Source organism: Melospiza georgiana, chromosome 10 (assembly GCF_028018845.1).
Source record: "Melospiza georgiana isolate bMelGeo1 chromosome 10, bMelGeo1.pri, whole genome shotgun sequence".
NCBI lineage: Eukaryota > Metazoa > Chordata > Aves > Passeriformes > Passerellidae > Melospiza > Melospiza georgiana.
The window spans coordinates 14,779,290-14,796,516 of NC_080439.1; the positions used below are offsets into that span (position 1 = coordinate 14,779,290).

General features: G+C 37.5%; 1 protein-coding gene across 1 annotated transcript in view; it reads right to left on the bottom strand.

The window, feature by feature from the left end:
* Positions 1-17,227, bottom strand: part of RASA2 (RAS p21 protein activator 2) — a 45,619-nt gene that overhangs the window by 11,121 nt on the left and 17,271 nt on the right. The window contains exons 6-14 of the mRNA XM_058031034.1: positions 11,042-11,125; positions 9,158-9,230; positions 7,873-7,949; positions 6,410-6,508; positions 4,198-4,354; positions 2,904-3,052; positions 1,525-1,639; positions 1,003-1,077; positions 207-330 (exon numbers count right to left, since the gene is read on the bottom strand). Coding sequence (XP_057887017.1) covers positions 207-330; positions 1,003-1,077; positions 1,525-1,639; positions 2,904-3,052; positions 4,198-4,354; positions 6,410-6,508; positions 7,873-7,949; positions 9,158-9,230; positions 11,042-11,125 — 953 coding nt within the window. The remainder of the gene's footprint in view (positions 1-206; positions 331-1,002; positions 1,078-1,524; positions 1,640-2,903; positions 3,053-4,197; positions 4,355-6,409; positions 6,509-7,872; positions 7,950-9,157; positions 9,231-11,041; positions 11,126-17,227) is intronic.

Sequence of the window (17,227 nt, forward strand, 5' to 3'; positions counted from 1 at the left end):
GCTATATTTTTGGATCAGAAAACAAAAAATGTCTCTTGACTGACCACGAAGTTTCACTCTAACGTACAGCCTGACAGAAAAACAAACGCTTGTCAAAGTTCAGGGCACAGCCTTGGACAAGATAAGAATTTTAACAATCCCCATAAGGTAACTGCAGAAGTTTTCAGTCTGAACACCACTTTCAGAAATTCTTAGAGAACACTTACTTGGAAATCTTTTGGCAGCCAGATGCCTCAAAGAATAAAACACATCACACATTAGTGTAGGGCAACTTATACTCGACCGCACGATTTCACGGAACACTTTGTCCACGTAATAGCGGAGATTTTCCTGCAATTATGAAAAAAGGTATTTTTAAGACCTTTTAAGACATTCATTTCTCCTTTTCCCTGGGCACAAACATAACAATGGTCTAATTATTCAATACTGAATTCTAGTACAGTTTACAGCATATTTTAAAAGCCTCATAAAGTTTATATGGCATTACTACTGTTAAAAGGTAGTTTAATGATATTTACTTAAAAGTATGTAAGCAGTGTCTAGCAATATAAACTACCTACCAATACCTGGTTTTGTCATTTGACAACAAGGAAGGAACATTTCCCACGTATATCAAGTGAACGTTAATTTTATTGCAGTAACTGTTGCCTTCAACATCAGCATCCTCTGGTAAGAGGGAGGCAGTCAGCAAAACTTCAATGAAAAATGCTAGAGCACTTCTAATTAGGTACACCAATCTAGATGTTGAGTATAGGACATCAGGAATCCAAACACCCAAAAAACTGGTAAGAATGACTGTCATCTTTAGATTCTCCTCTCTGTCCCATTTTCCACTGGACTTTTCCATTGCTGTCTTCATAAAGACAAGTAAGAAGATATAGCTTATTCTTTGTTTACTCTGAAAGCAGAGTTATATTGCTACTGTGAGTTACTCATTTTCCATTACAAAGACTGCTTTTAAAAATGCTTCTTTCAGATTTTAAGACCAGTTGGTAAACTCACCATATTAATTTCCACGTTATCCCCCTCTCTTAATTTGATGGGATCTATTTCACAGGGTTTAGGTGACTCACATATCTGAAAGAAACAAACAAAACTATAGGAGTTCAATTTTTCAGACAAAGTATGGAAATGCACCCATTAAAAAACAGATTCTTATATTTAGGAATAAATTCTAAATAGGTCCTAACCATCTCTAACAACATGCAATGACCATCCTCACTTTTGTTTGTGCCTTTTCAAATGGATTGATTACATAAAGCATCACATGGGCAAATTCTGCAATGTGTTGGGAGGCTGCAATGACTTTCATTGACTGCTTTTTTTGAAGCATCTGGAACATAAATAACAAGACACAGCTCCTCCCACTACACTTGAGCAATCATCATTCAATTAATTTTTCCTCTAGGATTCCTCTACCCGAATTATTCCTGCCACAGAGCTAAAACAGGAATGTCTATCCAACAGAGAAGGATACCAGAGGGGGTTGAGCTTTTCCAAAGAAGTTTCAGCAGGATAACATACCTCATCAATAACAGGTTTCAAAGTAACCTTTAGGTAGTGTTTCCCCACTATTTTCATCATTTCATCCACACACCGAGTTGCTAATGAGTTGCCTCTGAAGATTGTGTTTGCTTCTCTGCAAGAAAAGAAATTATTTTATTTGAATAGGGAAAAACAAGTTCAGTAAAAAAATTCAATTTATACTCTATCTTGCTATTAAATATTTTAAAAGTATTTGTAATATATTTTAATCAGGAATCCCAGAACACATGCACCAAGCTTCCAATGGCACTCAGTAACAAAAAGAGTATAAACAAGAACATTATTACAGCAATTACCAAACCCAGGAACATAAATAAAACCATAAGAAAAAGTCTAAGAAATTTTATGCAATTAAAGTTATAGTGCAGTGTGGAACATGAGAAAGAACAACTGGAGAAAATTCCAAAATAATGGAAATTGTACCTAAGCAATATACAATTCCTCCTGCAGTAGTCATGGTAAAAAAATCTGGAGCTATAGCACACTGCTACACTACATTAATAAACCCAGACACTTAAAGCAAAAGATAATTTAATCCAAGGTTATATTTTTATTCATTATAGTTGTTGAAGAAAACTGACAGCCAGGTGTGCAAAGTGTATCTTTCTAATCTGAGAGATTTAGTTTAAGCTGCCTTTGTTACAGTTCAATTACAATGGAATGTGTGTACTAAAATGCAGTTTAGAAAATTATTTTCTATGAGTCACCTCTTTCTACACAGTTAAGCTGTCTTGCATTATTTAAATCAAGACTAAGTGCTTTGAAATGAACTGTCCTGTGGTGACACAATCCCTGCCACACCTCCACTGGACATGACCTGGCAGTGCACTGGTTGCTACTCACATCTGCCTTATTTCTCTCCTAACCACAGAGCTGCAAACTCACAGAGCACAGGCTGCTACTTGGAAAAACTCCTGTGCTTCCTACCTGCAAGGCATGCAGGCCACATTCTTAATTACATGGCATCTTTGCAGAAAGAGAGCAGCCTTCATTTAAGCCCCATGTTAAAAGAAACAGGATAGGATTTTCAGCAATTTAAAGATGTTCCATCTAAGTTTATAAGTTTTGACACAATGCACAGTAAAATTTGAAGAGTGGCCAAATAAAGAAATTTAAAATAAACACCATGTACTCTAAGACAAAGTTTTACCAAACTGCCCGGTACCCTTAACTCTGACTCCCAGCTTCAAAATTATTTTAATGAATGTTTTTCAAAATGAGCATTAAAAGATGAATATATTTAGTCAGTTTTACGTGAGAGAAAGAAACCAAAGGGCTTAGGTATCAGTGTTGTATCATGAAGCCCTGTGAAACTCTAATTTTAGAAAGCATGACATCAATAAACATGAAATACATACTGGGTGTCCCTCAGATCCAATTCTGCCACTGCTGCAACAAAGGGAACCAGCTTATGGTGGTGCAGCAGCAGCCGTACCAGGGGCAGCACAGCATCGCACTTGTCTCGACACACCTCGCTCAGAATGTAGGCAGCAGATGCAGAAATGGGCTGTGAGAAAGCAGAATACAAAATCTGAGTAAAGTAGTTAAATGTTCTTTGTGTATTTGAAAAAGTACAGATCAAATCTAATAACATAGTTGGTTAACAGAAAGATTGAATATCTGCTGTGTAACATGGCAATTAAAAGCTTTCATTCCAGAGATACTTGATTGAAAAGTAATATTATCCACTCTATAAATACATTCAAGAATGGAATTCAGTAGCTACTCATCCTACTCATTCTCCCTAAAGGGTTACACTATGGCTTTGTCACAAACCCAAGCTAGAGACAGAAAGCAGTTGTTTTACTACAACGTCATATATCTTTATAGACTTTTAAAACTGCAATCAGGGGACATTAAAATAAAGTTCTTACTCTTCTAACGTGTTTGCTGCCACTGTACATTTGGGAATTTCAATACAAAAACTATATTATTTCAGTAGAAAAGACCACTGCTGACTGCTGCTACCTATATACTCAGCTATTCCTGAATTCCAGTGAAGCAGTATTTGAATATTGGCCAGCAAAAACTTGAGTCACATCTGCTTCCTCTTTCTTCTCCTCTGTCAGTACTTCACTAACACTGAATTGATGAAAAGCTGTAAAAGACTGAAGAAGATAAAGTCTGGTTACTACGATTTGATTCCTGTCCCAGTGTTACGCAAATACTCCACCACACTTCCCTGCTTGTCACCATGTCCTGGTGAGAAATCCAGTCATGCTGATTAACATCCTGGGGAAGGCAATTCAGAAGTAGAATTTGAAATAAATTCTGAAGTAGATCCTTTTTGTTAATTATCTGCCCTTCAGTGCCAATAATGAATCAGCATCCCTGGAAAACCTCTAAATCCAAGAAGCCAATAGATGCCAATGGAAAAATACAATGTTGAAAAGAGCAACCAAAAAGAGGAAAGTATTTTATCTCCTCCAGGCACATAGCATAGATTATTTTCCTGTCTCCTCTGGTTCTTCTAAAATAAGAAGAAATTCCTGGAGCAGAAGTAAGAGCTCTAGAAGCTGTTCATCTGGGTGTGACAGAAGTAATTTATACAAAGAAACAAAACCAATTATCTAGATATGAGTAATTCATATTGTCTCACAACTGCATAATCCAATTTAGTTTTCACTTCAATGAAATTTTCAACAAAAGTACCTGAACATCTGAAGATTTTAGCAGCAAGTTCCTTAGAGAACTGTAGTACTCAGATGGAAGTACACAGTCTTCAGTGTAACAGATATTTAACCTAAGTGATCCCAAATCATCAGTTTTAGAAGACTTGTTTCCATTTTCTCTTGGCTGAAGTAAGTACCTGTAAGCAACAGGACAATTACAAAATACTAGATACCTATTTCATTCGACTAATTCCATAAGAAAGCAAAGTATCACATTTAACTATTTCAGTATACATGCATTGTATCTGAAAACCGGCAAAAATTCACAAAAAAACCCCCTTGAGACACAAAAGTAAAAACATGAGCAGCATTTAATTCATCTTTAACACATAATGGAACTCATATTTATTTTCTCACATCTTTGCAAACAGTAGCATATGATATACTTTTTGCAGGTTAATAGGGGATAGGAGGAATAGTTTGAGATTACACTGGGCCATCTAATTTTACATCTAAATTGCATTTAGGGTGTTGGACACTGCAGGTGAAACAGGTCATGTGAAGAGTTAAAATGGTCTTGTCTGAGAACAGAAAAAACACATAATATTAACAGGCTCCACTCCTGAGAAACAAGTATGGGGAAAGGGCTGATTTTTTTCTACTCTTAATACAAAATACATTGAACAATTCACTGGCTGCAGTTTCACTGCATTCCAACAGGAGGTGCAGCCCTACAAAAACGTTCACAGCTTTTAAGTGGTGTCACAGTAGTTATAACACTCATCCCAACAAACTGAAACCCCATCTCCAAATATTCTTTTACAATCATGTATATCTGGACCTCCACAATCAAGAGATCACACATCTTTTTTTCATGATCAGATGCAGTGTCCAAGAAGGTGTGCTAACAAAAAACAAAACTGATTTACCAGGAGAACCTCTCCTTAACAGCATGACTCCTAGGCTTATTTTCCAAATATTTAGTGATACAGATAATTTCTCTGCTGTACTTCAGTTGCATTCAAAATCATATTACACAAATTAGCAATAGTATAAAAGATTTGTTATTTTTAATCACAGAACTGTTTTTTATAAGCAGATCGTGTGTGTGCCTACAATGCATATTAGCAGACACAAGAGAACTAGACATGAGTTAGGTCAGTTCAAAAAGCTACACACAAACAGCTCACAGGCAATGAGCCCATGCTGATACAATCTTTCTCTCTGCACGTTGTTGACAGAGGCCTGTTTTTATGTTAATATGGTCATACAGCTGTAGATGAGACACTGGCAGAACAAGCCTGTGACTGCAATACACCATGCAACAAACCAGAAACTCCAACACAAACACCTACAGGATCACATTCAAGCACCAAGAGTCTGAGTTCAGCATCCAAGAAGACACTTGGAGCCTGAGGTGGGTACATGGAGCAGAGCCATAATGGTTCCTGGCCAAGACCTGTGTTACATTTAGTTCCTATTTACACATGTCCTTCCCAACTGTTTTCTGTGTGGATATGAAAGCGCTTCCTCCATGCTTTTTCCTGTACTGAAAGGTTCACTAAAGGCAGAATATTTTACACACTTGGAGGCACTCAAATCCCTTGCACTCATGGCTTCCTGCTGCTAAGCATTTGGGACAGCAAAGGAGCTGGAGATGGGCTTCCAAAACCATCAGGAAGGAGGGTGCTGAGATGTCCCACACCAAAATGTTTCTTTCCTGAACTCCCTTCATACCTCACCCTTCCAGCTCCTGCGCCTGCTCCCCTGATATGATGTTGGGTTGGTTCTAGAAGATACTTCCAGAGTCTCCCCAAGGCAGAAAAAAAAAGCCATACTTAATGATCAAATCAATTCCTCATTGGTCATTGTGGAAGTCTAACTTAGGAATTGCGTTATGAGTGATGCAATTCTGAGAAGCTCCAGGTTTGCTGGGTAGGCTGGAGAGCACACAGAGATCACTGAAATCCAGCAACCTGACCAAAAGACAGTTACAGTCCATCTTCCCTTCACTCTCCACATATCCCCTTCAAACACCAACTATGCTGTGACTAGGTGCAGACATGGGGAAGAGCAGAGTTAAATGTACCTACTGACAAGGCTAATTTATTGAGCAGGGAAACTCTAGAAACAAGTTTCACCTAGATTAGGACAGGAAGACATGGTTTAATGAATAGGTAGAATAAAACATATCCGTTGCAAGAAAAAACGTGCAAGACGAGCAAATTCACTTCTGAATCACCATTTCTCACCATGCTTGAAAGGAATCATTTCTTAACACCTTCACAGGAACCTTAATTTCTCCTAGAAAGATGTCTTGTACCAGATTGCCATTATTCCATAGGTCAACCCTGAAAACAAGAACATTGCTTAATTTTCTTTTCTCCCAGACAGAAATAAGCAAGTTTACAATAACTGCCTTACAGCACTAATCCACATGCATGCAGGCAGCAAATGTTAGAAATCTCACTCCATTCTAAATAAACCAAGAAGACTCAAACAAGTGGCTTATTAATCCATAAAGAACATATAAAGAAACAAACAGTGAAAGTTAAGATTGCAGACCTTGCATCAGTAAAACAAGAGTGATACTGGCACAATGTACGGCTTCTGCGCAGTCTCCACCCCCAAAACTGTGCACATTTCTTCTCGGGTAATTCCAGTGAACTTTTTAACCAATATATTTAAATATCTACCTAACTGCTAGAGCCTGGGACACTGCAATGCCACACCAAGACATGCGCTTGTTTCTCCAAGCAGCAGCTCGTACGCTTACAACCTCCAACAGAATCCGGCTCCACACATGCACCCTGCTTTGCTCTAGTACTTCTTACCTCTCTGACATTTCTGACAGACAGCAGTTGTTAAGAACAAAAAAACAAAAACAAAAACAAAAAAAAAGACAACTAGATTTGTTGGGGCATGACTTTTTCTAAATATATTTGCATCTACAATGAGATATACAGTCTTAATTAATGAAGCTAATAGTTAAAAACACACATACTAAGTTAGTTCTATAATGGCTATGTGGATTAACTGATAAATTATTCTTCTGATGCCTGTTAGGAAACATGTGCTGGCCTTGAAGACTTTCTGTCATTCAGCAAATTTGGTGCATGTATGTGCAGGAGCACAAGAAAGACAAGAAACTGAGTACAGGGCTCTCTGCATCTCTAACTACATTGCATAAATACACAAAGACCTGCTCTGAGGGGAAAGCAGCAGAAAAAGGGAACCTACTTTGAGTATTTGCGTTTGCAAGGAAAAGATGAAAGACAAATGTTCCTCTAAAAAGCAAAATGAAATTGTAAGAATCTCATAAAAGAAGCTTTCTCCTCTTTTTTTATTAAACCAACCAACTATATTTGAAAATATAGACTAGGATCAGGTATGCTGGTATCCTTCAGTAAAAGTTCTATTACCAATATTCTGCCCAAATAAATATAATTTGATATAAGGTATTCATATCTCTTTACTCACAGGCACAGGAATGCTAGATACACTCAACCACTATTTACTTCAAAATAAAAAAACCTCATCTTCAGTAAGAAATACAAATAAAAAAGAAAGAAATTTTCTGTCATCTTTTCTACAAGTCTGATCAGTAATTCTATGAAGCTAAACTAAGATAAAACAGGTATTTATTGTCTTGATGACAAAATATTATGATTTATTAATGATTCTGTGATATCACTTTCTAATCCACATAACTTACCTGACTTCTAGTTTCTCAATATCTTCTTCTTCCACCTGAAACTGGGACTTTTTGGTGTAACTGCTGGACCTGGTTACCTGCAAGTAAATTCCTCCTATTAACACATTTTTTGTATTATGGATATCAAAAATCAAATAAAACCTTCCCTGCCTCTAGCATAGGTAAATAGCTACTGCTCCTTATAGAAAGGACAAAGGTCAGTTGGCCAAACAAACTGTCCTTTTCCAGAAAGCAGGAGAAAAATCGGTCAAGAAGGGTTTATGGTGGAGCCTACTGAAGGCTGATAAATGAGGGAATTGGAGTATAGATCTATTAGAAAAAACAAGCAGTATGACAGGAAACTGGCAATTTTTTTTTTCTTTTAGCATGAGCCCTATGAAAGCACTGAAGTCAGTTCTGAAATATTTAAAGAAACAACAAATAGGAAACCCATTCTTCTTGCCCTAGTTACAACAATTGTAACCTCTCATCCACACTTTCCTCATTTCTTGACTGACTGCATTCTCAATTTAACTCCAATAAATCATCAGTCAAAAAGTTACCAGAGTGGTTTGGATCACATTTACATTTTTACTAATATCTAACTTCTTAAGAAATCACACTCAGTATTCTTGAGCAGGTCAACTGACACACACACATGCACTGAAACTGTGCATAGGTATGAAACTATTTCTCACTCAAGTCCCACAGAAGGATTTATTTGAAGCACATGCAACAGTTGTACTCCTTCCAACTCTCAGTACAGCATGCTTTTAATGCAAATCTGAATTTTATTACTGACACAAATCAGATGAAAATTTAAACTCATTGTTTCTTTGTCAGATAGCTCATGTAGAATTGAAATCAACTCCTAAATAACAACAAAGTAAACTTTTTAAAATAAAATAAACTTTTTTGGGTATAATCATAATATTAGTTTATTAAATAAATAAGTTGGGTTTTTTAGGTCAAGCTTGAAAATATTTAAATAGGATTCCATGGGATGGGTTATCTCGGAACTCCAGATGGCGACAAATGATATATAAAGTGATTCAAGACAGAAAATTACCTTCATATATGTGCTTGTGAGAAAGTAATTTCTCACACAGCAATTGGAGGAGAATGCTATTGTCTGGCAGACAGAAATTGAAGTATGTCATCTACTTACATTTGAGAGGCCAGTTAAAGCTCTTCAATTTGCCTGAAGAGAGCTTTCTGCATTAGGTATTGCTATGCAGCTTGCTTAAAATTACCTGAAGGGTTGCATAAAATAGATAAACAGGAAGAACAGCACACAAAAAGTTACCTCAAAATAAAATGTTTCATTAAACTGCGGATTGCTTGTTTTCTTCTTAACTTTGGTCTTCTTTTGGTCATTCCTGTTCCAATGTGGTAAAATTTTTACCATAGACAACTTAAACACACAATTATAAAGACATTCTATTGTCAAGAAGGACCCATGCACTTAAGTTAAAACATTTTTTGTTATTCTACAATTCACTTTAATCAATGAGGAAAATCTTAAAATGAAATTAGTTCATCTTCACAATACAGATTAAAGAGCTAAAATTTTAAATGCTGTATCTAGCTAGCCATGCATCTATCCAACTCAAACGTTGTATTTAATTTCACAAACAGGCAGAACTTACATATATTAATTAAAATACATGAACAATTTCTAATGTATTTAAAATTTAAATTTCTTTACCACTGCCTGAAGGTAATGAGCACACTTTTCCTTGTCTTGTTCAGCTGCAGTTTCTGTTTTTCCCACCCTCTTTTGCTGGTGAAATACCCACTACTCCTTTACAGAAAGGGGCTTATACCCAAGACACTGAAGGTTTTCTTTTAAAACAACTGCTGCTCATGTTAGATATGAAGCAGCACAGGGTGAAACAAAACAATTGCCCCCACTTCCCTGTAAAATTAAAAAAAACAAACCAAAACCAACCCACAAGTTTTATAAAGGAATGAAGTTTTGTTTATTTATTTATTTATTTAGCAAAGGGCTGTGGTAGTATAAAATGGCTTTCCAAAAGAAAGAAATATAAAATACGTGAGAAAGACGAGGGAGAAGAAAAACTGCCCTAAGTATAAACTACCTATTTTCAGGCACTGGACATACAAATATTCCAGTCATAGTACATGAGTCACACATGCATAAGATTGGAAAATCTCAACCAGAAATTCCTGTCAGATTTGCACATATATTCCCATACTAACAGGATAACTCTTTTGTGGGACCAACATTCTCCCACTTCCATCCATACACAGGACTCAAACAGAAAATGGATGTCAATTTACCTTCTTTGCCACTTGGCCCCATGATGCCTAAGTATACTGGATGAGCCTCCCTAGTCCCCTTAGTGAAAACCCAAACAAACAAACAAAACAAAAAACCCCCCAAGCCAAACCTAAAAAATGTGATTGTTTATTACCAAGGAGAAAAAAAAAATGCTCCATGCAGAGCTTACTCAGGGCCAATCCTTCCAGTCTTTAAGCCAAGCAAGTCTGGTACAACCCATCCTGGCACTGTGCTCACAAGGGCAATTCCTCAGCACAGCAGAAAGGAAAGGGTCTGATGTGGCAAAAAAGAAGCAACTGAAACTTATCTGCCTTATTGGGCAGGGACTTGCCCATAGTGAATATGTGGGATGGGGGATTTTTCTTAAACGAAAAAACCCAGCAGTTATTGAGGATTACTGGTCCCAAACAAGGAGACATTTGAACTGTCTGGACATTGAAGGCAATATCCTGAAGGTGTTCCAGAACCTCTCCTCCCTCATCTCCTCCCAGTTACTACACATCTGCTGCAAAGAAACCCACATAGGAAAAACAGAGAAGAGAGGAAGGTGAGGGAGCAACTGGCTGTATCAGGACATACAGGAATTTCACATAAATTAACAGAAGTACAGTGCAGAAATCCAATACAAAACAGAAAAAAAAAGAAAGAACTGAGTCATAAGTGGCTCTTGACTAGTGCAAACAATTCAGACAGACCAAACACCATCCCAGTCTGGAGCATATGGCAGGGAAGGGAGAGAACAGTCTCCATGGAGATGTGATGTACGCATGAGAGCACTGGAAGATTTTTTTGTGATTTAAAGATTTTGCTGAAAACCTATGACTTTCTTTTCTAATTCAACATCACAGCATTTTTAGACTTATTCATTTTATATTAAAATGTTACCTGGAAGGCCCCACGAGAGAGACTGTTGCATAAGGATCACAATTCTGTCCGTTTATAAGAGGTAACCCATGGCACTCCTTTATGCTACAAGGAAAAGACAAACAATGATCAGTGAAGCAATTATTTGGCTTAAAAAAATAAAATCCAAACAATGCTTGCTTTTTGAAAACTTTTTGTCCTGCTGTATAACACACAGACATAGCTATACAATGATCCAACATGCTGCATATACTTGAAGAAGATCTCTAGATGGTAACACAAAATAATACTCAAGTGTACAGTCAGACTTGAGGGGCTCTCTGAGAACAAAAGTCTTGGAATTGCTTTGATAAAGACACTCCAGTATCACACATAAATGACAAAATCCTAAGTATAAAATGAACTGCTATATGTAAGGAAAAATTGCAGATTTCATTAACTTAAATTTGAAAAGCTATCTGGCCTCAACCAATGGCAGCAACTATATCTGGAAGGCATTGAAACAGACTGAAATATTTTGTTTTGAATTAATTACATTCTGAGTTATGCTAAGAAATGCAAAGTCAAATCCTGAAATGATATTTAAAATTAAGCACCTAAAACTATTATAGTATATAGTTATAGCTCTATCTTTGAAATAGTGCCTAAGGTTTATTTTCAATCTTTTTTCACAATAGTCCATGTTCACGTTTAAATTACCCTTTTAAAAATTCTGTTTTCTTCTGTAATTCATACAGCAAGTGGTAAACTGGTGTTTAACAGGTACCCAGGCACACTGTTCATCGGCCCTGATGCAAAAGGGACAGGATGGTTGTCAATTAATGCTCATGGAGACAGAGAAACTTTTTCTGGACCTTTTCTAAAGTCTTGCAATCTTTGAATCACCACAGCAGCAACACAGAGCTGGGTCAGCAAGCTGCCTAACCTTCAGATGCTGCCCACATATGAGCATTAACTAAAAAAAGCTGGAACAACTGAAGTGAAGCAGAAGAGTTTGTAAATTCATAGCAGAAACCAGACTTTTTAGCAAAATGATGCTCTAATGTAACACATACAACATGTAGTTTAAGTCCAGAAACATTCTGCAGATTACAAAATGTCATCAGATCCGAATGTTTTATTCATGTTATCTTTAAAATAATGTATTTTTTTAGCTCTATTGCAGGAATTTAACTAAATTAAAGCAAGAAAACTTCAATTGTCATAATTTGCTAGTTTGACTAAAATCCAAAACCTAGTCAACTTAAGGAGAAAACTTTAAATTCCTATGAACAATTAAGTAAATGTTCTAATATCATAATGTGGAATAATAAGTTGTGTAGATCAAGTGGAAGTTATGTAGCTGCCCACACTTTAAAATACATGCTTTATGTACTGCAGAAAAATGTTGTTAAAAAGAATAACAGGAGCTGCAAATTCAAACACAAGAGTGGAAACAACAGACACTAACACTCCTGTGCTGCCTCAAAACTCCACCCTCTTTGGAGTATGCACAATTATAAACCAGATGGTATTTTCCCCTCCTAAAAGTCCCTTTGTCTTAGCCAGTTCAGGGAACATTTAGTGCTGAACCACTGCACAATAATTTGTTATTTTTCTTCCAGTTATCAAGCACGTGGCCTTCAGCATTTCAATAATTTTTGAATCACAATGAACACTACAGTGACTTCAAACCCACCATTTAAATGAGTTCTTGAAACATCCAGTTGTTTCATAAGCATTAATTGATTCCTCCTCCAACACATAAGTGGCACAGAAGAGTGGCAACAAAATTAAACTGTCTAGACTTTTTAGTCATTTGGGGTATCTGATCTGAGGCAGGACTCTATTCTTTCAGACTGATGGGTATACTGTAGCATAAAACACCCTCTGCAGCTCCTCAGGCTTTGTAGTTTCAGGTGTGAGTGCTGAGTATACCTATAAATCAGCTGCAGCTTGAACCTGATAGGAAATTCATAGCAGATGGATCAGCCAAGCTTTTCTGAAGAGAATTCAGCTGTTTTAACAAGAATTTCTCTCCTTACAGTCTTTGACATGATCACCAAGCTCCTGGATTTCTCTAGCAAACAGATACGAGTCTGTGGGACTTTCAGTTACACAGCTTGTTCTGTTCTCTTGACCACAACATACACAAACTAAGGAAAGGCTTGTTTGTGATTTCCTGCAAATTGAAAAACATTTTACTGACAACTTCACAGCCTTGCAGCAGAACTAAAATCTCTGATTCATCATATGGATCTGTCACTTCAAGTTGATTTCATGCTCCAGCTGGTGTCCCTGTGGAGGCAGCTCTAGCACTCCATCCTCGCCTCCTGTCCAAACCCCAGCTCTGCTGCCAGCAAGTGCAGTCTGCCCAGTTTATCAGACAGCCTGTCCCGGTCCAACACCTCCCCTGTCCATCAACTCCTAATATCCCCAAATCTCTCTCTTCTTCCAAATTTACCTGACCTCCTCCCCTTCCATCTCTCACTCCAAGGTAGCCAGTCAGATCCATCCCTTCAGTCTGCAGGTACAGCCTGGAGTCTGCTTTAGACACCTATGTGACAGCACAGCCAAGTCAGCTGAACTGCTGCTTCTGTTTACCACCCTCACAGGAAGCTTTTAACCTAAAAGCCACTTGTCAGTTTGGCAAACTGAATCACTCTGCTCATGCAGGAGCCCTCCCAGGCTCCAAAGGCAAGCAGCCATTAGGGATAGGAAGCCATTAAATCAACTCAGCACTACCGAGCTGGATTGCTCCTCCCCAGGGACTGAGCACACTGCACTGAATCATTACTGATACTTCTAAGCTACTAAACAAACAGCCTCCAGTAAACATGTTTAAAAATCCTGAAGATGTTTGAAGTGGCTAAACTGGAGTAGACTTAACAGAAATGGAAAAGCTGGAATTAAAATGAATGAAACGAAAAAAACCTCACTCAGTTTGCTAGTCAGCAAATTTCATAGGAATGCTGCCTTTCCTTAAAGAATCAGGCAAAGTACTGCAACTGCAGTCTCCTTTAAAAGGAAAACAGGAAAACAACAACCAAGAAATCCCAGCAAAATCACCACCACCAACAAAATGCCAGACATTTTGACCAAGTAAAAACCAAAACAACATTAAAAATACACTTGTATTCCGACAACCATAATACATACATTTCTAACACACAGTAAAAATATTTCAGCTTTGACAAATCATTTCATCTACTTAACTAGACAGCTGTCATTCAAAAGCCATAAATGCACAGATTTTGAAGAAGCAGACAGGAACTTAGAAGCCTTTTATTTTATATTTTCGACTTCTATATCCTTATGTGCGGTCTAAGCAACAGAACTTTGGTTCTTTTCTCCAATTGCTGCCCTGTTCCAGTGCAGTGTAAGATATGATTCAGTTTTCATTAATTCTCATCTCAGAAGTCTGTTATGCAAGAGGAGTTACATACAGGAAATGAGAGCTTTTCAGATATAACTGGCATACATTCAGCTTAAAAGATGAAATTAAGTCCTTACAAAGACCCAGTCCACAATAAACCCCCTCAATGGCTGACTCTACCTCCACCATGCAAATCAACTGAAGTTCTCCACAGGCAGACACTCCTAACTGCAGCCATTAATATCTGTATGTACACTTCATAAAAACTGCTGTGTTTGCTAGAACAACTTCATGCAAGCAGACAAAGTATAAACAGGACAGTAACAAACTGACAGGTCAATTGGAGAGAGCATGGTGTGTAATTCATTTAGAAAGGTATGTGCAGTGAAGTCAAATCTGGCTGTAACAAATCATTTCTGGGCTTTGAAGTATTCACCCTGTAAATACACAAAACCTTCTTTCAGAGCTGAAGGGCTGTTGATCTCAGAGAAGGCAGGTGCCACCACTCAACTGCCTAATTTGCCAAGAAACTGTTCAAGCATCATCAATTTCAGCAGCAGCAAATATGCAAACAATGGCCATGCAAACCTCTTCTGAGGGACTCCCAGCAAGAGCTGCAAGGATGTATTTGTGAAATGTGCTACTATACACACCACTGTGGTTTCAAAAAAAACCAACCCCTGCGTCAGCAGGTAATCTCTTGCACTTTTCCTCCTCCTCATTCACACATCAGAAAAGGAAGCAATTTGTATCAGAGACAAAACAAAGCTTGAATTCACAATCTGTGAGTGTATCTGCATGAAACTTAACAGCAAGTCTGCAATTAATACAAAAATTATGTGTAAAATCAGGGTTTAGCCTGCTCTACACGAGCTCTAAGACAGCCCTTCACCAAAGGAAGATTAACTATGCTTTATGACAAAAAAAGCAACTGGAATTGAGTTTTTAAAACAATCCTAATTACAAAACTTGTCTCGAAGACCAGCAGAAAAAGCTTCTATAGCCATGTTACAGACCCAAATCAACAGGAATCCATTGCTGAGCCAGTCATGGTTTTGGTTTAGCCACAAGATGACAGGGGACTCCAGGTAATGCTCAGAATCACAGCCTTTTAATTACTTGCTATTGTGTGTGCACTTAACACCATGTTTCATCTTGTGTAATGAAAGTTGGAGCTACTACTTGTCATCTTTGCAGAATTTCTGGATTCTCAGGGAACACACAGTGGAAATCCAATAGCAATTTAACTATGCACAGAAGCCAGCACAAGTATCTAGCATTCTCCTATCCTAGAAAAAAATTAACTGGTGAAGGTTTAAAAGCATCTAATTTTCATTGCACTGAGATACTATTAATTTGAACATGAAGTAAAATATTACTCCTGAAAGGCAAGTATCATATCCTGCATGTCAAGAATTATTTTTTCAGTGATTTTTTTTCCTTTGGCCATTATTTTCCAATTTAAAACAGATAAAGAAGAGTCAGAAACAGCACATAAATTTGTGCCCACTCCTTGTCTCTCTTTTACTCTATCATGGTTCTACTCCTTTCTATCTTTCAGCTTTGTTAAAGGAGTTACTAATTCAATGTCTTCTCAGGGCCTGGTGACTAGCAAAAAGCATAGCAGGAAGTGCATCATTTACTAATTACCGTGGGAAATTTACAGGACAAGCAGGGTTTTAAAGAGTTTAATTTTCTCTTTAGTACTCCCACATCTATTTTCTGTAAGTTCCTCATGCTTTAAGGTCAAATGCATATCAAAAATGCCTTCACATCCATTTCTATAATACCACATTCAGCGAGAGATTTCTTATTTCGCATACTCTCACATGTGCAAAACAAAAAAACTCTCTCATACATGCAAAACTCTCTCATACATGCAAAATACATTAATGTACCATCTATTAGTAATGTAGTAAATTATTGAAAGGGCAGCAGCACGTGTGGTACAATTCTACTGAACATTTTGAGTTTAAGGAACTCAGTGCATTTCCTAACCTCAGCCAACTGCACTGATGCAACACAGCAGTGTCTAACGCACAGTGCTCTCCCACATGGCAGCGAGTGGGCGAGTGCTGCAACCAAAAGAGAACCCTGGCTTCCTTTTGATCAATTATCTCTGTCACAGAGAGATCTAAGAGAGGGCACAGAGAGTAAACCACTTCCTACTCAAAACTGCAATTCGCAACAGTAACTTTCTAATGCAACTTTTCTTCACCATATGAAAAATTCAGGCAAGTTTTTAAAATAAACAACCCACAACACTAACATGAAGTGCATTAGCATATAAAAATATCAAATTTTCTGAAAATTAATTAAGTTGGGAATAAAACACAAAGTCATAAAGCTCCAGCCAGTTTTTGGTGGTGAATAGTCCATGGGGAAAAGCTGTTCTAATTCTGCTTTGTGCTGCAAATGGGATACAAAAATAAGAGCAGCAGGACTCCCAATGAACCATGCTGCTACCCCACTATAAAAGAAGAAACATTCCAAATTATCTTTAAGTAATAAAGATAGCTTGATGTCCAGCAAGTTCCATCTTACCTGAATGATGAGCCCAAGCCATTAAACCATCACCAGTTTCACTAGCTTAGCTCTACCACAGAATAGCTTCTCCCTCATAACAAGCTAAAGAACAGCACACAGAACACTCTGCTGGGTCCTGCTCCAACTCAAATACCCATCTGGGTCTAGAGAGCTGACTAAGACAAGAACATCTTAAATTCATCATGAAAATTACATTAGCAAAAATTTGTTGTTTCTATGATGCTCTTTGGTATGATGTAGCATTTTTACACTTCAGAGCCAAAATTAAGTTTAATAGTGAAATCTCCTCACGTTGCTGCTAAGAA